General features: G+C 40.6%; 2 protein-coding genes across 2 annotated transcripts in view; one reads left to right on the plus strand and one right to left on the minus strand.

Moving 5' to 3' along the window:
• The window catches only part of LRRC31 (leucine rich repeat containing 31), a 45415-nt gene extending 18968 nt beyond the window's left edge, over positions 1 to 26447 (minus strand). The window contains exons 1-3 of the mRNA XM_051781738.1: positions 26118 to 26447; positions 24142 to 24277; positions 21555 to 21756 (exon numbers count right to left, since the gene is read on the minus strand). The gene's annotated coding sequence lies outside the window, so the exon portion shown is untranslated. The remainder of the gene's footprint in view (positions 1 to 21554; positions 21757 to 24141; positions 24278 to 26117) is intronic.
• On the plus strand, positions 12448 to 19987 carry SAMD7 (sterile alpha motif domain containing 7). Its single transcript, XM_051781741.1, has 8 exons — positions 12448 to 12550; positions 13282 to 13408; positions 13545 to 13681; positions 14780 to 14858; positions 17199 to 17878; positions 18540 to 18661; positions 18927 to 19037; positions 19715 to 19987. Exons 1-8 carry the CDS (start codon positions 12448 to 12450, stop codon positions 19985 to 19987), a joined length of 1632 nt encoding a protein of 543 aa, XP_051637701.1.
• Positions 26448 to 26691: the final 244 nt, after the last annotated feature.

A 26691-nucleotide genomic window follows, 5' to 3' on the forward strand; every position in this document is an offset into this window, starting at 1 on the left:
CCTTAAACAGCCCCCTAAACTCCGTTAGACTTCGTGGGTGGAAAGGTTGAGGAAGATTTTGATATTTCACTGTACTTTAATACTTTAAAACATAACAAAAAGTAAAGTTATGCAACTCTGGTGCCAGCATGCAAAAGTGAGCTCTGCCTGACCTGAGGGGGCTGCACACTTGGCAGGACAAGGCCAGGTTTAAGGCCAGGTTGGACCGGGCTTGGAGCTACCTGGTCTAGTGGAAGGATGGAATGAGGTGGTCTTTAGGGTCCTGTCCAACCCCAACCTTTCTGGGATTCTATGACAGTGACATGTGCTGGATGGACTCGCTGTGAGCAGAGGTGTGTGACAGCCCCTGTTGCCACTGATTTATTACAGCTGTAAGAATTTCAACCTTGCATATACCAACACAGCTGCTAAATACGAACTGTAGAATTCTAAAACATATTCTTTTTTTCAAAGCCAGAATTTACCCTATGAACTATTTAATATTAGCAATGATAATTAGATTTTTCCAACTACTCATTCGTATTGAATATGCATTTTGAATTCCATAAAATTAAAGACTAAAAGATCTATAGCAGTAAATGTATATTTATATCCCCAATGCAGACATTTTTTACACTCTGATATCAAGTTACTCCTTTTTAAATGGAACTACACAAGTAGAAACTTAATGTTTCATTCTCTCTTACAATATACGAGACTAATGGAGAAGATTTTCAGTCTGGAAAATTCTTTTTAGTTGAACTTATGCCAGGATTAATCCCCTTTCAGTTAATCATTTACATGAATGGGCAATCTGCAGAGTTCACACAAGGCCTGCAAACTATATTAATTACTAGAAACCTAATTACAAATCAACAGAGTCAAAGGATCAGTGGTACTTCCATACGGTACCATCTGGTACAATGGGGCTGGAGGGTTCACCAAAACTCCCCATTGCATTGTGTGCAGCTTCAGCCTGAATGTGTGTTGACAGAGAGAGCAAGTTTAGGCAGATACAGGAGCTGGTTGTAAAGCATTTTTAGGGTAATCCTAAAAGATGGCACCTGATCCCTGTATTCTGGCTGTTAGTTCAAAATAAACCCTAAATCCATACTCGAGGTAATGGAAAAAAAATGGCTAAATAGGCAAACAGGAAAATGTCTGCCATGAAATGGTTTAATTAGAGTTATAAAGTATGTGTATCATCAGGTTTTGCTTTGTTAGTTATTATTCCAAAATAAAAAGGCATGTACAAGGTGAAATTCTGTAAATGACATGAATATGGCACAGTGCAGTTTCCATTACATCTGGTGTGCATGTATGGAAATGGTAATTTAATTTTATCAACTGATTTGCTCTTTCAACATGTGGCAAGTTTAAAAGTTTTGACCAAAACACATTAGTCTTGTCTTACATCATGTTAGCCAAACAAAAAATCAGGTCTTTGAAACCTCAACTTGTATGGTTTCCAACTGTTTTCATTCAGGGACACATAAAATCCAGTCTTCTTTCCACATAGAACATTTGGTCAATTTAATTTCCAAAGGATCTTAATGGTTTGCCATATTTCATCACTGAGATTCACTCACTGGCTTTTGGAATTGAGATCAGCCACGCTAAACAAAATTTAGTGGCTCCATTTTTTGTCTAAAGTTTGGCTCCAGTTCTCTCTGATTAATTCCTGAATTTCCATTGGGAATGAGGCAGCTGTGTAATCCAACTGGTTTCTCCAAATTTCTCTCAAGAGCTGTGGTAAATGTAATGCTCTTCCACTGAACGAGCAATCGTGTTGCAACCTGTTGCCTTTGCAGTGAGTATCTGCTGGCCCTGTCAGTGTGAATTTAGTAGAGGAGAACACCAAAGTTGGGCACTTTTCAGAGTGTCTGCAACTCAATAAGGAGCTACCCCGCAACCAAGTGAAGGGCTGAGGACTGGGGAAAAAATTAACTCCCAAGGAATGCTCTAGCTTGAAGGACATCATGCACAGCCAGGACATCAGATGATTACAGTGACTCTGGCACACAGCTTTGCCTGTTCCCTTCCCTGGTTATTTTTCAATTTCTTGTGAAGCAAGATCCCACCTCTTTCTAAGTTTCTGTGTCACTGTAAAGTCTGGTGTTTGTTCCTAATCCCAGGATTCTAGGACACAGCTTCTTGTTCAAACTTATTCTTGCAATTCCCAGCCTACAGGTCCTAAACTTCCCAGACCTTCCTCCTTTCTTTACTTATGCTTGTGGAAACTGTGCTCTTCTAGATTAGACCTTTTGGGGAAAACATGGAAGATAAAGATATAGATAAAAACCGTGATGTGTCTGAACACCAACTTCATTTTGGGAAAAGACAGGTTGATCTGTGATAAATAAGCCATTTACCAGGTTCTGTATCAGTCCAGTTAATTTCATTATACAGAAATATGTCTCCACTGAAGTGGAGATAAGTAGATTTTTATCTTGCTTCAGTAGATTTGATAAGGAGAAGAAAGAGGGATTATCACTCTTTCACAGATTCCTCACTTATGTCAGGCAGTGTTTAGAAACAGTGGATTAAAACCTGCTTAGATTCTAGTTTAGCAGGTTCTCTGCTTAGACAAATCCATTCCAGCACTGCATTTTGACAACCAGCATAATTCTTGAACTAGTAATAAAATTATCTAATACAATTGCCTTCCATTTTTGAAGACTGATACATTCCATCAGCTGACCCAGGTCTGTCACTGACTTTGTCAAAAGGGAACAAAGAAAAGTTCTGGCCCAAATCAGTGCTGATAAAATGTCAAGTGACAATGATAAGACTATATCTACTTTAGTGCAAGGAGCTCATTCCACACTGATAGCCCACTCTGGTACTCCAGGAATTGTGAAAGATGTGAAGTAGCTGACATTTCTTTTGAAATTAATGGAGAGAGTCTCCTTGTTCTTAATTCAGCTTTGGAATAGTACCTAAACTGCCCAGAACTCTACATTACTTTGTCCCATTCACAACTCATCTCCTACATCCCTTTCTCTCCCTCCTTTGCTGCTTTGCCATTTTTCGTGCTGGTGAAGACCACCAGCAGGAACAGGAATGCTGAGAGACACACAGACCACTGCATACTCAGAAACACATCCCTGCCTGATGCCTGCAAAATCTCATCAAGAACAACTTGGTCTTCTCTGGACAGGGACCACTGAAGCATCTTTGTGCACTGTGTTTGTCCCAGGTCACTGCAGCCCACAGCAATCCTGCCTCTGTGCCAGAAACCAAGGGCTCAATGCCAGGGATCTTGTGAAGCAGTTTGTTCTCTCTCCAAACTTCCCTCATTAGGTAAAACAGGAAAAAATAAATATATATCCTTATTATATTCCTGGTTTGTTTCTACCTCAGGAAGTAATTTTTCCTGGTATTAAAATTTTTGTGGTTTTTCTGTAATGCCATTCACATGGATTAAAATATCTGATGAAAAATGGATGCTGATGCAAGACTTTGTTTTTAATATTTTTGGGCAACCCCACATCTTACACAGCATTTGCTTCAACTTCACCCAGAAAATCTCAAAAAATTCCAGCAGAGGAACTTATTTCAAGACTGCATCTACTCATTACATATCAAGTCACAGGTTTCTGTAGGTAGCTACAGACCGAGTGGAGTGGACTGAACACAAGCTGAAAATTATCTTTAAGCCTGGAATGCTCCTTTGCTTCCTTGTCTGCCTGTACATGCAAAGATCTTGACAACAACATGAAAATTATTCTCAGGTTATTTTAGCTGGTCTCTGATTTTTTTTGTAAAGGAAGTCCTAAAATAATATTTAAAATCTACTATTGGATTTTTTTAAGCAATGTTTCTGATTTTCTTCTTTGTAAACAAGGTCCAGAGAGCAACAAAAGAGCCACGATGGCATTTGCAACAAAAATATTTAGAGAACCACAGTCACTTGAAAAAAATCCCATATTAGATACTGCATATGTATTTTGTGTTATGTTATAAACAATTAGTTTGTTTTCTGTGAGGATTTGCTGAACTATAGCAGAATCACATCACTTTGCTAACAATAAAACTTCCCTGAGAGTGATTTTCAGTAGGAATGAGCCCATTTTCTCCAGATTTAGGCATTGGTTTAGTGTTTGAGAGAGGATGAGGGACAATTTTAGTTGTTGCAGTGAGCACCTGATGAACTTGAGGCAGGTGTCCAAGGATTAACAAACACCAACACTGCTGTACCATCAGCTGACATGGATATTGGAAGAAACTAAGCACTCCCTGGCATTTCAAAACCTGCCATTTCTAGGAATTGGTTCTGGGAGCCAACTCCTGGCCAGTGAGAATTAAAGAGTAACTTGCCGGCTTGAGCAGTATAACCATCTGATCCCTGTGTTAGCCTCACAATATGCTTAACAGGATTTCCACCTTGCAGTTCCCCCCAATCCAATCGGATACGCAGTTCTGGGATATCACAGTTCTGGGATAACTGCTTGACAATGGTCAGAACTGCACCCTTTCTAAAAATCACGAGGAATAGGTGACAGAACAGTGAGAGCCGGGCAACTGCAAACCTTCTCTTGTATTTCTTGTTGGAACAGGAAGATTTTAAGTGAATGCATCAAGCATCTTAAAAGCTAACAACGGCTTAGCAGGTTAAATGTGAAATAGGTTTATCAGCTCAGTGTAGTGCTCTTCATGTAATTATGTTTTTACAGCCTGGTTAGGGGATGGTATTGGAGAAGAGCTTGTGATGTCAGAGTGGGGAGGGCTTAGGAGCAGGGATGAGGGCTAATCAAGACAAGTTCAGTTTGTATTTAAAGTCAAGTCAGCGTTAGTTAAGGCAGTTTTTGACATGTTAATCTTGATGTGTTTTAAAAGCTGCCAAACACATTACTGAGGCAGCCTCAAAGGAAGACTTATAGCAGAGTCACACACTGTTGGATGTTCATGGTGTCTTCATTTTACCCAAAACTAAGGCCTGCACAATAGATGTAAGTATACATAAAACAAAAAGTGCTGGTTTTTAGTGTAAATGGTGATGCAACACCTGTTAAGCAATACCAAGAGGTGTATGATTTTTCAGATTTTGATAGGAAAGTCTTGTCTAGTGACAGAAACGGAGCAGATCAAAGCAAACTTGTTCATGGTGATTTTACATAAGAGCAGCACTGGAGTGCAGAGACTAAAGTTATGAATAGGCAGAGGTGATGCAGAAAAAGTAAAGTATGTGATTAGCTATGTTCTGATTTCTCAGCAATCTGCTATACGTATTCCTATGAGTAAATAATTCTGCATATTTGGTTGCAAACGCTGTATTCTTTATGATATAAACTTGATCATTTTAGAAGTACTTAAAGATCTATTTTGCAAATGGAGGATTTTACTTTGGGAAGGATTGTCATTGCATATTAAGTATTTTATTAGAAAACTTTGCATACAGATTGTGTTGCTTAATGTATATGCACCAATGTTTCCCTGTCTTGTCTAACGGTAACACGATATTCTTAAAAGGTAGCTGGTTGTTAATATATATATATTTATCTTAATCTTTGTGATAATTTATATTTTTAAAGTACAATAGAAAAACCTCAGCATTTTACAGATACTTCCTGGAGCAGTGGATTTTCTAAATCAGTGTGCAATCAGAATTAATCAAGGCCATCATCACACAGATATATTTGGCTCATTTAGTCTGATAAACCCACATTAGATTTACCCAATGAAAATTTTACCTGTGTGTAGCCATTGTAACAAACCCCAGTGCTGGCAGCTTGTGGAACACCAGCGTATGTAGTAGGATATATTTTTGAAAAATAATATCATAATGTAATAAGGGTTCTTTACAGTTTGTTATTATCTGATTCTGTGCATGGAATTAGCTGTAGGCTGAGAAAGGTTTGGGCACTAATATATTGCCTTCAGAGCTAAAAATTCAAGTTCCTTAGTTACACAACATGTGAATTTCCAGATCTCCGCAGTGCCCCAGAGATATGGAAGGAGTGGGAGAGGGAGGCAATCCTAACTCAAGGAATTTCATCATGGTCTGATCCTTCAAACTGGAGCTGAAAATGTTCAGTCTGTTTGAGTTGCTGATTTCATTGTCTGTTTACAGGATCAGGTGTGCAATTCCACATGTTAATCTCATAGGGGGGAAAATTTTGTATTAAACTTGTGACTTTATACATGAATTCATAAAACAATAGTGGTTTTAGTATCTGACACATGTGACTTACATATATTTTAATATACCTGCAAGTATTTTTTTTCATATGAATATACACTGTCTTGCTTTGTAATAAAGCAAGCTGACCTGGAATTATTAATGATGAAAACTCACACCATCTTGATTTACCTTAGTGGTCTAAGACACATCAAATGCAGTTCTCTGTTTTATTGGAGGATTTGGGGAAATCTAAGGGATCCTGCTGCAGTATTTAATATCCTGACTAAAGGGTCAGATACTGAGGATTCAGTATAAGTTTTCTAGATTCAAATTCTTAGATAACCAGTGAATTTGAAGAGTTGCCAAATGGAAAGAGTTTTTAATAGCCTTCCTAAAACTCTTTCCTCTTTCCACTATCTGGTTTCTTTTGGCACTGGAAGAGTTGTCATTTGCACCAGTATTTAATGTTAAAGCAAGACATAAATCCCACTGAAACTCAACTGCATTTCACTTGGAAGTACCAACTTTGCCCTCCAATAATTAGAAAGCTTTCTACCCCAACACTTACATTTCCAGTATTAGTAAATAAATAAATAAATAGATAGATAAAACCCTACTTATTTTTTTTATGCTTTAAAATTAAAATTATTAAAAAGAGTTTAGTTTCCTTTTAACTGATCCCACTTAAGCCATATTTTGCAATCTTTGGGCTTCTAAAAAAGTCAAAGAAAAGAGGATAATGTTTCAAATGTCATCCCTAATTATGAAATAAACCCACAGGGAAAACAAATGACATCATGCTTTTATCTCTGTGTATATAACTGATGTAATAGAAAGACTCATTCCTTGTAAACACCTTCTCCCTGTGCCAGTTTGCCAGGATACAGGGTGGGTGTGCAATGTCACATCCATGTGCACACACACACACTTTCTCCTCTACAACCACTATTTTTACTAGTTCTTGCTTGGTTATTGTACTTAGATTTTTAAAAGGCATAATTCAAGCCCTCAGTGTGACCCCAGCTGGAGCCTTTGGGTGCTGCTATGAACACAAATAAATAACATCAGCCCTGTGGTTCTGCAGAGCCCAGTCCTGTGGTTACAGTGCTGAGCTGAGAGGGAGAAGAGCTGAGCACAATTCCCACCTCAGCTGCTGACTGTCCTGGATCCATATGCCTCCAGTGCCATATCAAACAGCAGGACTGCTCCTTTTTCCTCCACCATCTGCCTCTCTCACCTCATAGGCTTTGTGGGATCTCAGTGTGTGTTTGTGCTCAGCACAAGCCACCTCCACCTCTGGTTTTAGTCAATGCATCACTTGCCTTAGTAGCATGCAGGAATAAGTTTCCCTTTGCCTCCAGCCATTCCAGGGGGAACAAGATGAACTTCTATTATGAACCTAGCTTAGTTCCTGAAGGATTGAGTTTGCCAGTACTAAGCCTTGACTACTTCCTGAGACCAGTGTGTTTCAAAAACAGAAAGAGTGACTTGCTGCTTGCAGTCTTACCAAATAGCTGGGTCAGAAATGGAGAAACATCCATGTCTCCAAATCCGTGTGAATGCAATGCAAACTCTTCTGGCTGTTACATACAGTATAAATATAGTTATTTTCCTTTCTTTAGGGAATGTATCGTTCTCAATCCAGTTTTAGGATTACACTCTAATCTCAGTCTCTGAGCAGTCTGTGCCCACGTATCTAGGATTAGAATTTAGCCCCACAGCCTCTCCAATGGCACCTTACCCCAATTAAGAAGACATATTTTGTGTTCCTCTATGATATAATGTTAATATAATTGCTTTTTTGCTTTCCAAAAGTCATTTAATTTGTTGGCTGCAGACTCCAGAATAATTACAGTCTCTAGTTTTGTGACTTTTAGCATGAGTTTAGAGCAAGAACCCTTGATCCTACAGTTAATGACATTAGGAGTATTAGTAATATTGGAATATTTATCTATTTCTTTAAACAGCACTTGATTTCTCAGGTAATCAGGAGAGGTTTTTCTAAAAAGGAAGCCAGTGGAAACACAAATGAGACCATGTATGATTTCAGTCATAAGCAGGGATACAAGTTTATATGTTTGACTGATGTCTCTGACACAGATTAACTGAGCATTTTAAATAATACTCAGCTTCTTCCAGACAGTCTGTGGAGCCACTACTGAGGTACACCAAACATTGACTTTAAAAAATGCTAATTCCATGTGCTTGATATAAATAAATGCAATATGGGTTAATGAAACCTTAATGCATTTAACCATAAAAACAAGTCTTCCACCAGGCCTATATTATACATAAGACTATACTGTATCTTGCCAATGTAACTAATAACATGGACACACGGCCTGGTACAGACATTTTGAAACTGCATGGGAGCATGATTAGATTTGCAAATGCTTCTGGTTCATGAAGTTCGTGTCTTGCCACTTCTCATCTAATAAATTGAGACAGAATTAGTCCTGGGTGAGTGGTTCTGCCTGCTGCCAAGAAGGGTTTGCTAAGGGTAAAACTCTAAAAGTAGAGATTAACTTGTCTTCATCCCCGTAATGTGCTGTACAGCCAGGATTTGTGCAATAGGATCAGAGCAGAGCCATATATGAATCTAACGCTGGACAGCTGGTGTGTATGAATTTATATGAACCCCGATGCCAGATTTTGAGCTACCCTCAAATCCCAGCTAATAAATGTATCAGAACTATACTTTCCCTGTTCCCTCACAGAGGCTTTGCTGATGTGGTTTCTAATATGCCCATTCTTATGAAAATAGTCTGAACCGTGAGTACCCTAAATTTGACCTGCCAGGCAGAACCACAGCTAAGTAACCAAAAGAGGTGCTTTTCCAAATGGAATAACATAGATTAGTCAAGTTCAGTGCCACCTCCAGACACAGAGTTACATACAAGTCTTTACAGGATGTTAGTAAGCTATTTATCTTACTTGATCAATTTAATACTTCCCTGAGCAGGAAATTCAGGGATATTAAGTTAATATAGATAACATATACATACAAAACATGTTCTTTGTGTTAAATTTGAACCAAACTGATACTCTGCCATTCAACTTGGAGAAGTAGATTATAATTTTGGTAGAAATAACATCTCATTTTTTATCACAAATGCCGGAGTTATTTTTATGTATCTGAGACAAAAATCCAAGTTAAGTTAAAAAGGATTGATTATCACACCAATGATGTCATGAAGCAACTCCAGTGAAAACCTCATTAAGGAATCAAACCCTCCTTTTGGCTCATGATGATTCAAAAACTGGGTCAATGGAAGCAGTATGCTAGAGCTTGAGTGGAAGAAGGTATCAATGAATTTTCAATACTATTTTTCAGTAGTATATCTTTTCCCTGTCAAACCAACACACCACACAGTCTACCTTTGCAGGGCTGGGTTGTTTATGTGATGCACATTGCCTGAAGCAATGGATGCTGCCTGAAGTGATGTTCTGTGAATCTTGGTCCTCTAATCTATCAGTAAACATGGATCAACTCCACTGTGGGTGCTGCTGCATTCAATACCCCTCATTCAGGGAAAACCTCACTTTTGAAAAAAAAAAGTTTTAAAGCAAATTCTTTAATAGTTTCTGCTTCAGCTCTGAAAGGAGGTGCTGTGAGAGACTGCCTGTCAACAGACACTGTATCACATCCAACACAAAATCCAGATTTGTTTTAGGGACTGCACAGACAGCACAGAGAACACCACAGCTATACTGGTGCTACTGGTTTCTAACCACAGTTACTGCTGTGGATAGATATCTGTCACAACAGACAGGGTATATGGGATCCCACGTGGGGGATCTGGGACAGAAAAGATGGGTCTTTTCCCACTAGGTTTTCCATGATTCTACACTTTAGAGCTGAACAACCTAATTTTAGTCACAGGTGTGATTTTAGGGGCAAGTGTAGAAGTTCTAGGTAGGCCTGATGAAGGAAGTGTCTTTTATCTGTGTGTCTTTTTCCCACACAGGGACATATTCCCCAGAATACAGCACATTCACAGCTGTGACTAAAACAGGGGATTGATGCATTCCAGCAGTTCCTAAAAAGCAAAAGTGGTACAACTTGTCAGTCATCTGACAGATAAAACTTTGTCAGTGGTAATACTAATTTTTAAGGGTTTTTTTTCTGATTTACTAGAATAAAAAGTTTAAAACCTGGATTTTTTTCCTATAATGTCTATCCAGAACTCTGCTGGTTTCTTTGCATCTTCATATCACAAAATCATAGAACAGTTTGGGTTATAATGGGCCTTTAAGTCCATCTATTTCAATCCCCCTGCAATAAGCACTGACATCTTTAGGTGGATCAGGTTGCTCTGGTCAGATGCACCAGGCAAAGGCCAAAGATCAGGCTGTAAGGAGGTCAGCATGAAGTTTAAAATTGCAATTTGTTTTGCAGAACATTTAATGCAGTCATTTATCCATGACAAGAAACCACCTAAATGGCTCACTGGACAATATGGTGTGGCAAATACCATCATCCCAGTTGCCACCTATTTTTTGAGCTGCTGAAAAGTTTAGTTCAGCACTAAATCGCTTTAGTACTGAGCATTAAAATGCTTTAGCAGCTCAGAAGCACTTTGGCAGCTCAAATGCTCTTCATGAAGCACCAGCATCCTAAATCGCTTTAAGTCTAAAGTATCCTAAAAAAAAAAGGCAAATGGAAATATATCCAGCAGCACATGTTTGGGTAATACACATGTCAAGAACAAAGGACATGGTGCTAGTCTTGGATTTGACAGGATGTCTGCTGCCAGGAAGACCTGAATCTTGGCCAACACAGAATCCAGCATCTACATTTACAAATGTAAAGAATTTTTTATTTTGAGGGAGCACCAGTGGGGTAGTCCAAGTGTAGCCTCTACTCTCAGTCTGAGTGGCTGAAATTACTCACTTGTCCACTTTTTGGAAAACTCATTTTGAGGTTCAGACCAAGTATCTTCACCATACCAAGGAAATGGTAAATTCCTGAGAAATGTGAATTAGATTGAGAGCTTTCCCGTAATTCTTTTTCAACTCATCAACAGGGCAAAGGCAACAAAAGAACTTATAATGATTAAGTTATAAATGGCTTGGGTGACAAAATACAGGATTTGGGTTCCAGTTGATTTTTGGATAATGAACAGTGCCCCTGTCTTTGCATTTCCCTCACTGTTTCCTCTACCAAATGCTGGCTGAACTCATGGAGCTATGACTCTCCATCTACAGGATGAGAACACTTAGGCATTACATCTTCCTTCTTTCAGAAGACAGAAAGAGTCCATTTAATCAGAGCTAAATGGAGATAGAAATTCAAGCCCCTACTTTCAACATACTTTAAAAAAAAGAAATTAAGAACCAATCATTTGCTGTGCAACTCTGGTTTGAAATGAGTGTTCAGATGCCCCTACTGCTGCTTTTGGAGCTGGCCTGCTCCCTCTGCCAACTCCTCAGCTTAAAGCATTCCATACAGGATAACTTTTTAACATCCAGGCTCTGGGTTACAAGACTTGCTTTCTTTATGACCTGTCTGCACAAATAATCCTGCTATAGATTATTCACCCAAAATCCTGAGCAGGGCATATTGTGTTTATTCATTCCACTGGTATCAGGATCATTTTTAATCTGGTCACCTTCCTCTTTGGACAGACTTGGAAATGCTCTCACAACCCACCTCAGTGACAGTGCAGCTAGTCAGCCATGCATTTGCAGTGTATTAGGTTTTAGTCTGGATTTCTACTCTTCGCCTGGCTTTATTCACCTGTACATATATGGGTAATTAATCTGAGTCTCACTTGTTCTATCAGTGTTTTCATCACTACAAAGCATGTTATTTTACCTTTTCTACTGCATTTGGCAGCCCTAAGGGGTCGATGTCTTTTAGAACAGCTCATTTCTACCCTTTCTCTCCATCTGTTTCACTTAGTTTGCAGTAAAGAGGGCTCCAAACTATTACAATTCCCAAAGGAACCCAAAGATACCTGCCTTCCTAAATATGAGCACGTGACTAATCTCAGGGCTGCTGTGATACTGCAGGCAAAGGCTTTGGCTTAATTACATCCTTTTGAGCTGCTGTTTCCCAACATCCTGGCTTTCCTTGCATTGTAAGATCCAAGGACACTGATCAACTCGGTGTAAAGACAGGCAATATTAGCATTGTCCTGAAACCTGAAAGTTTCTGTATGGAAAACAGTACAACCCACAAACACTAAAGGGTCCAGCTGTGACTGGCAGGACTAGCTGCTTCTCTGAGAAATAACTGGCATAACCTGCTCTGTTCCCCACATTGTTGAATGTCTTTCTTCTCTTTGGCCCTGCTGATTCAGATCCTTACCCCAGCAAAGCTGGTGCTGTCTCCTTGCAGCATGACTCCTCGGGAGCACATGAGGAAGATGTCTATCCTGGGGGAACAAGGAGCACTGGAAGAGAAGCACCTGTACCGATTAGCAAGTGGAATGGCAGCAGGAGGTGAGCAGGGAGAACCCCAAACTACATCTGTTAATAGGATTGCTAATTCCTCTACAATATACAAAAACCAGCCAGCAACAGGTTGGATGTCTTAAAAAGGCATTTCAAATTTATCTTAGGAGTAACTGCAGAAATCTTTCTCTAAGGTGATTTAAAGTTAACACAGGGGGCTCTTGGAATTCTGAATTTGATTAAGAGATGCTGAGCATCTGAAAGACAAGTCAAGGTCACAAAAGAACTTAGCAACAAAAGCCATAGCTGGACATTATGATGTTCTGGCTCACCATTGTAGGCTCTTCTTTCTGGGGTTGATGTTTCATGACAAGGTAGGTTCTAGGTAGTATGATTTTTCTAAAAATGAAACTACATTAGAAATAAAAGCTGTCTCAAGCAGAGAACTTAACATCCATGGCTATCTTCTTCTATTTCATAATGTCATGTGAATTACTATTCATTGTAAATTGTCCTTTTGTACACTTGACTGTGCACATCCTTGTTTAGTTTTAATGCAGTTTGATTGTATAAATTTGCATTATTTAAACAAAGCAGTTATGGTGGCAGCAGAAACATATTTTTTAGTTGCTGCTATTAAAAAAAAAAAAAAAAGTGTGACTTACTAACTCGTACTTGAGAGGAAAAAACAATCATTTTTTCTGGTGAAGTTGTATTGCAGACAGAATGACTTTCTAAGCTAGTACACTGACCCCAGAGCTGTGTCTGCTTTGTGCCAGAGCTGCGGCAGCGGCAGGAGATGCTCATGAGGAATCAGCTGATGGCAGTGAACCCCCAGCTGATGGCGCCGGGCCAGCAGAGGGTGCAGGCGATCCCCGCCCAGTTTGAGCCGCGCCTGGTCGACAGGTACGGGCACCATTCCCTGTCACAGCACTGCAGTTAATAACAACTGTGCTGTCCCTGAGCATGTACGGACCTTTGATTATTCTCAACTAAGCAGTGTCCTCTGCATATCTGAATGTTGGGGTTTTTTCCCTCTCAGAGACCTGTTACCTTCCACTGAAATGATGGCCTCGGCTGATCCCAGACAAATCCACATATCCTCCCACCTTGGACCCACAGTCCCGCAGCACCCAAACGTGCCAAACATATTGGCCAACCGAGTTTACCCAGGCCCAGGTAACGAAGCAGCGTCTGCATCCTGAAAAGTGAGAGTGTGTAAATGAGAGAGCAAACTGCACCTACTGGTTTGCCGTTGGTTTGTTGGTAGTGTCAGCAACAGTTTATTTTCTTTAGAAAAACAGTCTCACTGAATGGAAACAGCCTGTCCACCAGAGAATCTAAACTGCACCAGTTTAGGTCTAAATGCATCCATTTTAGCTCTTGTTAAATACACTGTTTTCAAAGTCATTTGCATGTTTTTCTACTCTTTTTCTTTTTGTATTTTCCAAGCATTTTCACATCTGAAAAGAAGGCTGTAGCTAAACAAATGAGCCAAATCAACAGCACTTTCACGCTACATTTAACTCTTGCTCTTGTATGAGTATTGGCTGCTTTATACTGATCATATTCTATAATGATAATATCACATGCCACCTTATTCATGTAGAGCAACTGCAAGTCCTTTTAATAAATGTTTAAAATTACAGGACATAGCTCCCAGGGGAAGGCTGGATATCACAGCTGTGGCACTCGTGTCATGCTGCACATAAATTTACATATCACTTCATATAAAGTGATCTCATGGTTCCTTTTTTGAGATGAGTGAATGAATTCTCAATGTCACATTGATTTATAAAGAAGTATTTCTGGCTTCAGCTTTTTTTCCCACCTAATGCAGATCTCAAATAAGACATTGCCTCAAGAGGAAATGTAATTTAAAATTACATGGGCTCCAGGCTGAAAACAGTCTGGAAGGATCAGGTTTGCTTTGCTCAGTTGATGGTTATTATTTTCTGAGCAGTTATATGTGCTTCAAAGACTCCAGCTAAAACTACCCTGCTGTCTCCTTTCTTTATCGATAACAGCAGATATTCCTAACTACAGATCTGATCCTGCAGACACCTAATGCTGGACTTCATGTTTCTTCTACTCATTCCCACCAAAGCAATGACCACAAATAGGATTTGACTTAAAGTCATATCTGCTTCCTGGTGGACTCCATAGTCAAAGTCTTAAAAAGCTTTTTAAAGTGTCTCTGCATTGCTTTGGGGTTTGTGCACTTGCTTGAGGAAACAAGTGAATTTTAAAGACTTATTTTTTCTCCTTTCCTTTAAGGATACAGCTTTCTACAACCAGAATCCATGGAAGCTGTGGCCAGAAGACAGGAACTGGCTCAAAAGCAAAACATTGCCAGGTAATCCGTAGCAAGCTTTGCTCTGAGGTGCCTGCCAGGATTAGGGCAGTTGGCAATTACTAAAGCACACATTTACTGTTTACAGTGGTTGAGATATTTTTTCAAGTCATCCAGAGAAGCAGAGGGCCCTTGATTATCTATTAAGATCTGAAGATACAGAACATTCTGCTTGCCTCTATTCTGCTTTTAGTCTTAAAATTATGTAAGTAAAGAAACAAACCCTTTAGCTTGGTTAAGGAAACAAAGAAACTCCAGCCTCAGCCCTTGAACTCTCGATTCAAACACCTTGAAGTTACAAAAATTCAGAAACTAATTCAAACCTTCCAGCTGTGTGCTGTCACACACAACATTTTAAGCCTCTACAGCTGGGCCCCTGGGATAATTAGCTATGTGTCCACCCTACCAGGGTGGGCAGCTTTCTTAAGCTACCAAATAGTTGGAATATCAGGGTGATTATAGAGAAGTCCACTAATTTGTTCCAGTGTGAGTGTAATCAGTAGCTGGTTAAGTAACCAGCAGTGCCCTCCCTCACAGCTACACCATTTCCATAGCAGAACTCTAAACTCAACCACTCCTGCCCTGGGCTGCAGCACAGCACTCAGTGGTAGCATCCCTCACACAGTGAGACTAAGAGCAAAGAACAGATAAATTATGAGTAGGCATCTGAAGAGAATTATGACAGAAGTGTTTTAGGCTCTTCAGTCAACAAAGCTTGATTATTAGCTTGATTATTGCACAAGATTTGCATCAGCAATGCACTTCCCTTAGCTGTTACCACATGGAAAAGCCCTGAGAAAAACAAGTAAAATAACCAGCAGCAAGCATGACCATCACATCCAGTCTCAGCCACATCAGAGCTGGCCCTACCTGTTCAGGCTCTTCCCTCAGCCCACAGAACCCAGAAAAACCCCGACATAAAAAACCCAGCCTAAATCCATGAGATAATCTTTTACCTCAAGTTTTTTCCACGCTGGTGATTTCCACTTTTTCACACTGCTTTGTGCAGCACACATCACCTATAGAGCTGCCTGCAGTTGTGCTGCTGAGCACCTGGGCCCAAATCCTTGTTCTCCAAGGGACTCTGCCTCATGTCAAAGCTCAGTGATTCCCCATCTGCTGGTCCTCAGAGGAACAGACCATCTTATCTGGAGGAGCAGCAGGAATGTAATTCTTTCTATTGCTTATCTCCACTTCAAGAGCTGTGTGGGAGTACTGACAGTGGGGCAAGACATACAAGGACATGGTACACAGACAAAACACTTCCTTTGGATCTCTGAAAGCAGAAAATCAATAATTTAGAGGCTGTTGCAAAGATGAAAAGAGGGCAGAGAAAAATCCCTGAATGGAGTGATCAACTAATTCCTGCTCAAACCAAAAATCTGAATAGATAGTTTTGCCCAAACTGTTTCTCTGACAATTTTCCACTCTTCTAGAAGTCAGACTCTCTCTGACCTGTTATCCTCATTGCAGTGTTAAGAAAGCTATCTTGGTGAACTTCACAGGTCCTTTTCCAAAGAAAGATGCAGAAATCCCACTGAAAGCTCCTCAAAGCTCCTCTAGGAGTTCTAGTTTTCCGTTTGGTCACTGGCTTGGCTCCAGAGAAAGCTGATGCCAGCAAAGGTTGGTACAGCAGAGACAAATACTACTCCTTGTAGTCTCCGTATCCCACTAGTAAGCCCTCCTACCCACTACTCCAGGGGCAGGAAGCTGGCACAGACTCTGGAGCATTGGCTTTATCCACAAGGAAGGAGATCAGCTGAACACTTCCCACCCGGATCTAATCTTTTCACACTCTCAGAGCCGTGCTCCAGTGCCAGGCACTATGGAGAGTTACCCAAGGGACTTTGCATTAGCTCTGAATGTCACGTTCCAGAGATAATACAATTCTAGTTCTTTATCATTTGCAATATCAGTGGAATTTTGCAGTTTTCAGTACAGTTTTCTGATTAGTAATGTAATTCACTTATTTTCTTTAGTCTCCAACCCTTAGGACCCTGGAGAAAATTTTTCAAACCCCAAGTGAGCATAATCACCTCATAATGCCTGGATTGCCAATACACAAATGACACTTTTTTGTCTGAAATATTATCTAGGGGCATCCCAAGGAAGATATATTTTCCCTTCCTTTTAGCTTACTTTATGTGTGTGACAGCACATTAAATACAGCCAGTTTGCCATTCCATCTGCAGTTTGTGCCCTCTCACACACAGCACTGTAGGGGAGAGACAAGACAAGCAGTTCTCTTGCCTATTCAATTATCTGAGTTTTCATTTGTGCTGAAAAAAAAGGTGATGAAGGAACTGAGCTGCCCTAACTGCCCCTGCTCTGTGTGTCTCTTAGAATGGAGATGGAGATGAGTGCTATTTTTCAGCAAAAGGAAATGGAGAAAGCCCATCGGAAAGGACTGCTGGGCCTGGAAGCACCTTTCCTTTACCATGGGATGCCAGCAAGTCCCATTGCTTTCCGTGGCAGGCACAGGCTGCCTGAGGGCCACCTTCCCAGTGACTTGTATGTTCATCGCCCCACCCTGGATGAAATCCATGGGAACACCATGCTCATGGCAACCAGCCCGTACCCGCCAGTGGCCACGCTCCAAAGGGAGAGGGGACGTCGGCCAGGGAGAAGAGCTGGAAACCACAAAACTGCCGATTGCAGTGCCAATGGCACGAAGAACCAGGCTGAGGACAAACCCACGGACTCTGCCTCAGCTGCAGTGGATGATGAGAAAGAAGACAAGAAAGAAATAGAGGTGGAGGCACCAAACAAACATGAGCAAAGCAAAAACCAGACTGAGCCATCTGCAGTTGCCAAAAACTGTAAAGAGTTTGAGCAAGGCTTGAGAAAGAACTGTGCTACTCATGAAATTTCTACTGAAACCAACAGCTGCAGCAACACAAATGAGAAGGAAGCCAATAGCTCCTGTGCTGCTTTTGATGACAAATACATGTACCCTTCTGCAATCCCATTCTCAGCATTACCATATGGATTTCCAGTACCCAACAACCCATTGCTACCTTCAGGTTTGTCAGATCTCCAGATTACAGTTATATGTTGATATCATTTGTCTTTATTGATATGGTTTCTTATTTCTTCTCCCTGTTTTAAGTAAATTTTTGTTAAGGTAGAGTCATTGCAACCAAATGTAGAATTCACATGCTGCAAACAGTAATAACTGAATTCAATTCCTGCTTTAAAAATGAATATCAATTAAAATAAACAAAATTGCTGACTGAAATTGTGAGTTAGTCTCTCCCTTCTGCCCATAACTTTTTTATGTGTCCTAACTCTCAGTAGGCACTATGGGTTAGCAAAGGCTTGGATCTGTTCTACTGACATATTAGTAAAATTAAAGTAACAGTAACATCTAAGGAATCAAAAATATTGGATAATGTACTCATTAAAGGAAATACTGCAGCATCATTTGTATGTGTAGTGACTGGTAGGTACAGTGCCAGCAGTAAACAAGAAAAAACCCACCAAAAAATCCCCTCCAGATCCAGGTGTTACTGACTATGTGGAGATTTTTTTGTCCAAGACTCCTGTAATATCTGTCTGTGACTACACACTGCTATTAATTTATTGGGTTCTGGAGAAGTGTAAAAATTTTCATGTTAACAACCACTTCCTCCTGATTTGCCAGCAAAATTCTAGGACCATAACTTCTGTGTTTCCTCCTCCAAGGAGCACATGGCCTGATCCTGAATGGAGAAGACATCTCCTCCATCGAAGACATTCGCAAGTGGACTGTTGATGACGTGCACAACTTCATCGTCAGCCTCCCAGGCTGCTCAGATTATGCCCAGGTGATTATAAACATTCATCACGTTCTCAGGTCTTTAGGACCATCTGGCTTTAAAGGTCACCAAATAAATGTCAATGTGAGAGGGTAGCTGGTTGTCACAAAGTCACAAATATAATAGTAGTTTTCATTGTGCCGTTAGGAGATGAATACAAAGATAAATCAATAAAATTATTATTTCCTCCTTTTATTCTTTGTGTCTTGGGATTAAGCATAAAAAACAATCAGTCTGTTTTAGCACACTATGATGTGTTTTATCATTTCATCAGATATTTAAAGACCATGCTATTGATGGAGAAACCCTCCCACTGCTAACAGAGGAACATCTCCTGGATACAATGGGATTAAAACTCGGACCAGCATTAAAAATCCGCTCTCAGGTATGATCATTAAATGTATGCCCAAGTCACAGGCACATGAATGAGCCAGAAGCTCACAGGATGAAATTTTTCCAAACTAAACCACTTTTTTTTTTTTTCACTGATAAGGTAACTACCATAATATTGGGAGAAAAGAAATTACTCCAGCATAGTTTGCTTTTGCTTCTCTGCATGTTACCACAGCACACAGAGACCCTAAGGAATATGATCAAACATTTTTCAGGGACAGTTAGTCTCTCTGTGTTTACAGTTTTCTGCCCTTAATTTCATCCACTAATACCAACTCTCTGTGTGTTTCTGTTGTTGTCTGGTTCTTTTCTTTTCTCTCACTCTTCTGTCCTTAAAACCACCTTCCCCACTCCTGGCTGGCAGTTTGCCTTCCCTCTCTCCCGGGGGTGTTGCTGCTCTCAGGGAGCAGGAGGATCCCGCAGTCAGGCCCCACAGTCCCAAACTGAGTATTGACAAGCTCCTTCCACAACCCGGGCTTAGAAAAATATGAGAGAGGGAAAATGCAAGAGATTTTTTTTTTCGCTTTTGCTAACCACTGATAACCCTTGGAGATGGCTGGGATCCCCTGGATGTCCCTGGCGTTGCTACACGAGAGTCAACCCTGATGTCTAATGGCGTTAACAGTGTCTCGAGAAGCGATTGCTGCGATTGTGCCTTTGTCTTTAAAGGTGTCCCGACGCCTGGGAAACGTGTTCTACATGATGAATCTCCCTCTGCCGGTGCCCCTGCCCCCTGCTGCCGGGAAACCCTCGGAGCAGCCCTCTGACATGGCCTCCCCTCTGCACTGCAACAGCAGCGGGGACACGCTGGACAGTCCCTGCTCTCAGGACCCAGAAACTTCCCAAGCAGTGGAGCAGATCGTTTCAGAAAGCAGGGAAAATCCCTGTGACACAGCTGGGTCTCAGGCTGACTTCCAGATGATCGCTTTCCAGAAAAGTTGAGCTAAGTCCAGGACACAACATGTTTTAATAATACAGGAACCTCTAGTTACAAAGCGTTTGAGAAGAAGCTACAGCCTGAAACCTCTGTGTGGCTGAAGGAAATAAGCTGCCAGTGCAGCATGAGGAAGTGTAGTATCTCAGAGGCGTTAAAAATGCAACTACATGTTAGTGCAATTACTTTCAAGTGCAATTCATTGAAAAGAATACCACTATAGTTAGCAGGGAAATTTATTTTTTCATTAAGGTCCAGTGGCATCACTGAAAGCTGTCAGAGACTCAGAGTGCACTGTCTGTCTTACATCTGTCTTACACTGTGTTGCTGTGGGCTGCTGAGAAACTACTTGGGAAAGTCACAGCTTCAACACACAGCTGACTCCTCCTTCTACTGAACAAAATTTATATTTATATGGAATTCATTGGGAGAGTATGGAATTACCTTCAGAATATGGAGAAATTTGAGTTAATCCCATTGCTATTCCAGAACTAAACCTTTCTAAGTGCCTGGGAAGGGTATACAGGGTATAAAGAAGATACCCGGATTAAACGCTGGACATGAAAATACCATGTGTGACAGTAATTTTAATTTTATTAATTTTAATTATTCCAAGGCATTCTTATCACCAGGGCTGGAATTTGCTTCGTGTGACTGCACAGCTTAGATGAGTTTAGGGGGAAGCACCAGCAGACTCTGCCATGAAGACCAGTCGCTGGAGGACAGTAATGTTCCTGCAGGCACCAGGCTCAAACCCACCTGGTTCCTGCCAACCTCTGCCAGAACAACCTTCCCCTTGGCTTGCCTGGGAAAGCCATGGAAAGCTGTTCACTCAGCAGCATGCTCAGTGTTCTTCTTTTTGGAAAAAGACATCCATTTTAGCCTGAAAACTCCCTTTTCTCTGCAAAAATATGGTTTCCCCTCACTTGTGCTACTGATGAGTCATTATCTCGCAACAAACAAGAACAAGAGAACAAGAAACAGAGCTTTTGGCTAAGGATAAACCCTCAGCATTTATTGTGATTTCTGTGTGACTTATCTTTGTTCCCTCTGGAGGGGCTTGTTCATACACTGGTTTTCCACTGAGGCTTTGGAAGTCAGTATATTTCCACTCTTCTCCTCGCAAGAACACTTCTTTACTCCAAAGGACACACAAATATTTTTGATAATTGAAGTTCTGTGAATTGAGGTTTGACAAATTGTGGATCTGCTATATGTTGCTACTTTAGATTCGCTCCCCTTAGTTTAGTTTGTGTGGCCTCAAGTACTTAAAGCCCAAGAGGTATAAAGCTGTTTAGACGGTGAGAGGCTAAACACATGAGGAGGGAGAGTATTTCCATATTCTGTTCTTTTACTTTAGCTTAAGATAACTTATTTTATGTCTTTGCTATATTTGTGCACTCAGTAATGTGTAATTAGATGTTTGCAACAGCGACTTCAGATGTTCATCTTATCATACTGTCCAAACTTTGCAGCCTTTGGAAGAAGGGCAAATACCTATGTTCTTTTTAGCATGTGCAACAATTTCTAACTTATTTTTGTACGACTGACAATCATGTTGACAGTGTCACTTACCTAATTAAACACACTTAATGACCTGGTTTTCAAATGGCATCCTACCTCCTCACTGTACGAAATATTCGACTCAATCCACACGAGGCTTTCTCCACCCTGGAAGAGGAATCCCTGACACGGCTCCAGGTGAGTCAGGCCACGAGATGTCGCTGCAAAGCCGCGCGAGGTCACCTGCTGCCCTCCCGAGGGAAACGCAGCACACCTGAGGGACAGGTAAAAGGGCGAGGATGTGAAGAAACTGAACCTGTTTTTCTAAAGTAGCAGCAGAGAAGCTTGACTTGCAATCCCATATGCCAGGGAGGAAAGATTGAAATGTGGTTCTGAAGAGTGTGATTATTTCTGTAAATGGTTCAGACATGAGCGATGCCAAAAGCTGAGAAAGTTGGGATGAAAACTCTGCAGTCTCGTACTACTTCTGCAACTGAAAAACACCCCAAACACCTGATCCTTTACACACACTGGGCACTTCTTCCCGAAATGACAAAAAAAAAAATGACTTCATGGCTTCCTGTACTCAGGGGAGATGTGCTGGAGCAGCCAAAATGCAATAAGGCTTGGACTGCAAACAGCTGTGGAGTGCAATAGGAAGGAAAGGGATTTAGCTAAACAGACATAGTTGATTCTATTTCTAATGAAGGAAATACCACTGGTAATGAATGTTTCCTCTGCTACAAACACTTCAAAGAAAATGAAGGAAAAAAAAGTTAAAAATAAATTAAAAAAAACCATAGAATCAGTAGACAGACCAATATTTCCAGGCTTTGATGTGCTTTCATGAATTATGTTCATAAGTAAACGTTGAGGCCTTACTGATTCTTATGTTTTTTGACTTTTTGTGCTTATTCCAGCTGCAAAGGGGTTCAGGTAGCAATCAAAAGTAACTAAAAAAGCTGGCAGAACTCTGCCACTTAATGACTTCCTGGTGTCTGTGCCACCACTGCATTCATTTTTTCTGCTATGGCACTAAAATCCCAAGGGGATGCAGATGACTTATTTTGAGTGGCATCATTAGAAATGTTTCACTTAACATCTGTTGCTGTGTTAGTTCATAGCAGTGATGCAGTTAATGAAGAAGAGAATGTTTTTTGCAAGAGGTAGATGTATCTGATTTTGTATCTACACTAAATGTGTGGGCTACCAGGGACAGAGACTTCCCTTTTTTTTTTTAATAGGGCTGAGGTTAAAGACAAGATTAATAAAAAGGTCCAATAAACGTATAACAAAATGGTTCTGTACTATAAATAACACATCTAGGAAAGTCCTGAAAAAGAAGAAATGGCTTATCCTTCCTATGACAACCTGGGTTTCTGACCTTATGATTGCTGCATATAGTGATGATGTGGAATATATACTCACACAGAGCCAAACAGATCATTCTCTGCTCAATTCCACAGGTGAAAAATCTCTAAAAAATGCTATGAATATACAAGTGAGGAGAATTCCCACCTGGTCCAAGTCAGGTATTCATTCTAATCCAGCACACCAACACAAGAGCAGGCAGCCATATCCACAGGGCAGTGGTATTTCAAACTGACCCATACCCATGCCACCAGCTATTTTATAAAAATTTAAATTTTAAAACTTCATATTATTGTGAATCTGCCACAAAATAATTTTCAGAATGTTAAATTATCCTTAAGTGTGAACCACAAAAAAAAAAAATCACCTCTAGTTTTTAAAATTGCCTCTATTTTTTAAACTAAGAAGAAACTTGTCATATTTTTGACTTTACCCTCACAGAATGTTGATTGGTTGTGCAGTGTTTTGAGTCACCTTCAGCATCAGAAATTTTACAGGAAAGCACCCCAAACTAGACACAGCTCATTTTGGTACCTTGCTCTGGTAATGTTCTATCTAAGCCCTCTATCATTCACTGGAAAATAACAAGTCTACTCTATCACAGAATGGTTTGGGCTGGAAGTGACCTCACAGATCATCCAGTTCCAGCCCACTGTGTTCATCAGGGTTCTGTTACCTGCAGTGGTTGGTTTTGATTAGCCCCTCATGCTATAATAAAGAGCTGTAGCTATATTGCTATGGTAATTGCAGTATAAAAGTACTTGTTGTAGTAAGAGAAAACCTGACCTCTCCTTTCTCACTTGTTTAGGGTTTGGGGTTCTTTTGCAGTTGCAAGGCTCCTTTCCTTTCTTTGGGAAGGCTTTGCTCCTACTCTCACCTATACTGAGGTCACAAGAATTACTCTGTTAGCTTGGACTTTATGCAGTCCCTTCCTTTGCCTCATTGCCAAGTTTGCCCAAGCCTGTTTTCTCCCAGACAGACATTAATTCTGTACTACCCACATGTTCTTCTTGAACCACCAATTTCCCTGTTAGTGAGGCTGCAAAGCCCTTAACCCAGCCCACAGAAAACCTATCAAGACCTATTGTCTGTGTTGTATAGAGAATGATGCAGTATTTTTTCCTACAGTACAGCAAAGACATGAATAGATGTTCTGATTTATCAAAATTTAAAAGCACATGTGGCATCTGTGTGTGTGAATTGCTGACATAAATATCAATCAAACAAAACAGCAAAGCAGAAAAAGCACTGCTGACCATGGGGGAAAAAAAGAAAGCATCAAGCCAACCTGGTTCTCCTCTTTGCTGATTAGCTTCCAGTCCCAGGGTTCAAACAGCTCTGCACAGCTGGGATTCTTGGGACTCCAGCAGTTCCTAAATGGTTTGCATTGAAGGATGGTCTGTAAAGCTCTCACTGGCTTCTGGCTCAATCTGTTAAATGGAGGGAAGTAAACTCAAGACTCACATTTTTATATAACAAATATTTTTAACTCAACCACTTGTAGTCATAACAACAAATCTATGATTTTTATAAAACAATAACAAATACTTTCTCCTAATGCTATATCCTTAAATATTACCATTCTTATCCTCCCCTCCTGCCACTGCCAAAAATACAGAGATACTAGCGAGCCCATTTCATGTATTTTTTTTCTCTGAATCTCAGCTGGTTCTTAAAAAAATGTATTGATGTGTTTTCCATTTATGTGTGCAGGTACATCCCCACTGACTCCAGCACAGTCTGACTGACAGTGGTCTTTAGGAAGATCTGATGTGCCACCCCACACCAGGAGAGATATGCCCTTAATGTCCTTATTAGGGTTCAGCAGTTATTACTAAAATGAGAATATACTCTTGCAGTGAACAAAGCTGGTATTTGAAATAGATGCAATTAATTGCAGAAGGAACAGAATCAGGAGAAATGATTTCTTAGCTCACCTGTGACTTTTGTCGATTATATATATCAAATAATTCTGAGTTGTATAGAAATGAAAAGGAACTTCAATGAGAGGAATTATTTAAGAAGCTTCTTAGTGAAAGATAATTCTGGAGATTTGTCTGATGAATCTTTGTTGTTCTGCTAAATTAAAAGCTAAGTGGCTAACTAAATATTTATAAGTTCCAGAGATGAAAGTGACTCAGGATATGTCTACAGTGGAACGTGTTTCTTAGTTATGACTCATGTATTTGTGGGTGGATTTTAGCTGAACCTGCCTTGACAGTATGTGATGCTGTACAGCACAAGGCCCCTATTCCTTATGTTTTGAACCCATAATCGGTGCTGAAGCTGACTGGATGAAAAGGGAGGTCAGTCCAGAGCCTGCATCCAGATATCACCTGCAGATGATCTAGGAGATGTCTCCTAACATATTGCCAGAGAATTTGTCTTCCTCCCTCCCTCCCTCCCTCTCCTCCTTCCCTTCCTGCCCCTCAACAGAATAGGTGAGGTAATTGTGATTTGTGTTTTCCCCTCTCTTCCCCCAAAGCCAGAAGGATTATCCATGGGTCCAGTGGATAAGCTTCTTGCAAGTGAATGGTTTGTTCAGCAAACACTTGCTCTCACTTCTAGTGTGACTTCAGCTTCTGTTTTGCAGAAGGCTGCATGACTCCAGAGAGGATTAGAGACATGGTTGTAATTCAATTGCCAACATGCAGCCTTGTCCTTCTGATGTGTATGTTACAGTGGTAAGTCCACTGATCTTATGGATCCAGGATGACTGAGCCCAAAGCAATCAGACAACAGAGAGCACGAATGCCAATAAATTGACAGGAACAAGTGAATTTAAGGGTATAAGAAAATATGTACCAGAAAGAGTAGAACACCACCTATCTTAGTGTCCTGCCTCAGGGGCCAAGAGAGGACACCTAAAGGAGAGCAGAAGAAGAAAGCAAACCTTTCAGAATAATTTCTTTATCTCCAGGGACCTATTTCACAAACAGAGGTGATTTCTGTATTTAACAGTAGCTCATGATGCATTTTCGTTCCATTGATGTATCCAGCTGGTTTTTTGACTAAGTTTCCAGCATCCTTACTGCTGTGTTAGATCACACAGCTGGGGTGAAGAAGAGGGAAAGTAAGCTAATGAAATGCTGTTGGTTTGGCTTCAGTTGAAAGAGGAAACCACCCCTCTTGTATGCAATATCCTTCCCAACAGCAATTCTGAATCTACCCTAATCACAAGGGCAGTTGGCCCTTTAGGGGCTGTGACTTCACTGGAAGGTTCTGAAATGCTGCTTTTTGCAGCCTTCCCCTCAGCTGACAGACACTGATCTTAAACACAAGCAGTTTGAACCTTCACTTCCACTCCCTGGGTTTTTTTGGGATTCAGCCATTTGCTTCTCTCCTGTTTGCATCATACTGATGACTGCAAATAAACTTGCTCCAGGTACACTTCAGTCTTGCTCTGCTCTGTGCTCCATAGTGGTAGGTCCATCCAGTGCATTACACAGGAGGACACATTCCCTGGCCCAGTTTCCATCCCTCAGTCCTTTCTGAGAGATCTGCTTGAAGTGATGGGTTTGCTCCCTGTGCTGCTCCATGCCCAGCTGTCCTAGGAAGAGCTCCTGCAACTTAGTGTTTCTCAAAGTTCAGATGAATTAAAATTTCTGGAGGGGAGGGGGGGAAAGCAAAATAGAGATTAACCAGATAGTCAAGGTGCTTTTCTGGCAGCAAACAGCTTGATGTTCTGCAGATAACATACCATGCCAAAAAAAACCCTGCAAAATGAAGAGCTAAGCATTAAAAATGGGTTTATGAATCAGCAATAGATTCAAAGAGACAGGGAGCATAGGGAAGTAAGATCTTAAAAGAGCCCAAAAGTAGAGGTATGAGGGATGAT

This window comes from Manacus candei, unplaced genomic scaffold, assembly GCF_025592945.1.
Source record: "Manacus candei isolate 608988 ecotype Guabito, Panama unplaced genomic scaffold, ASM2559294v1 h1tg000015l, whole genome shotgun sequence".
NCBI lineage: Eukaryota > Metazoa > Chordata > Aves > Passeriformes > Pipridae > Manacus > Manacus candei.

Bases quoted from the DNA above. Each gene is read 5' to 3' on its own strand.
- SAMD7 (XM_051781741.1), top strand. From the start codon at position 12,448: ATGACTCCTCGGGAGCACATGAGGAAGATGTCTATCCTGGGGGAACAA. The intron at 14,859-17,198 runs GTAATCCGTAGC...TGTGTCTCTTAG, and splicing joins CAAAAGCAAAACATTGCCAG to AATGGAGATGGAGATGAGTG. The intron at 17,879-18,539 runs GTTTGTCAGATC...TCCTCCTCCAAG, and splicing joins CAACCCATTGCTACCTTCAG to GAGCACATGGCCTGATCCTG.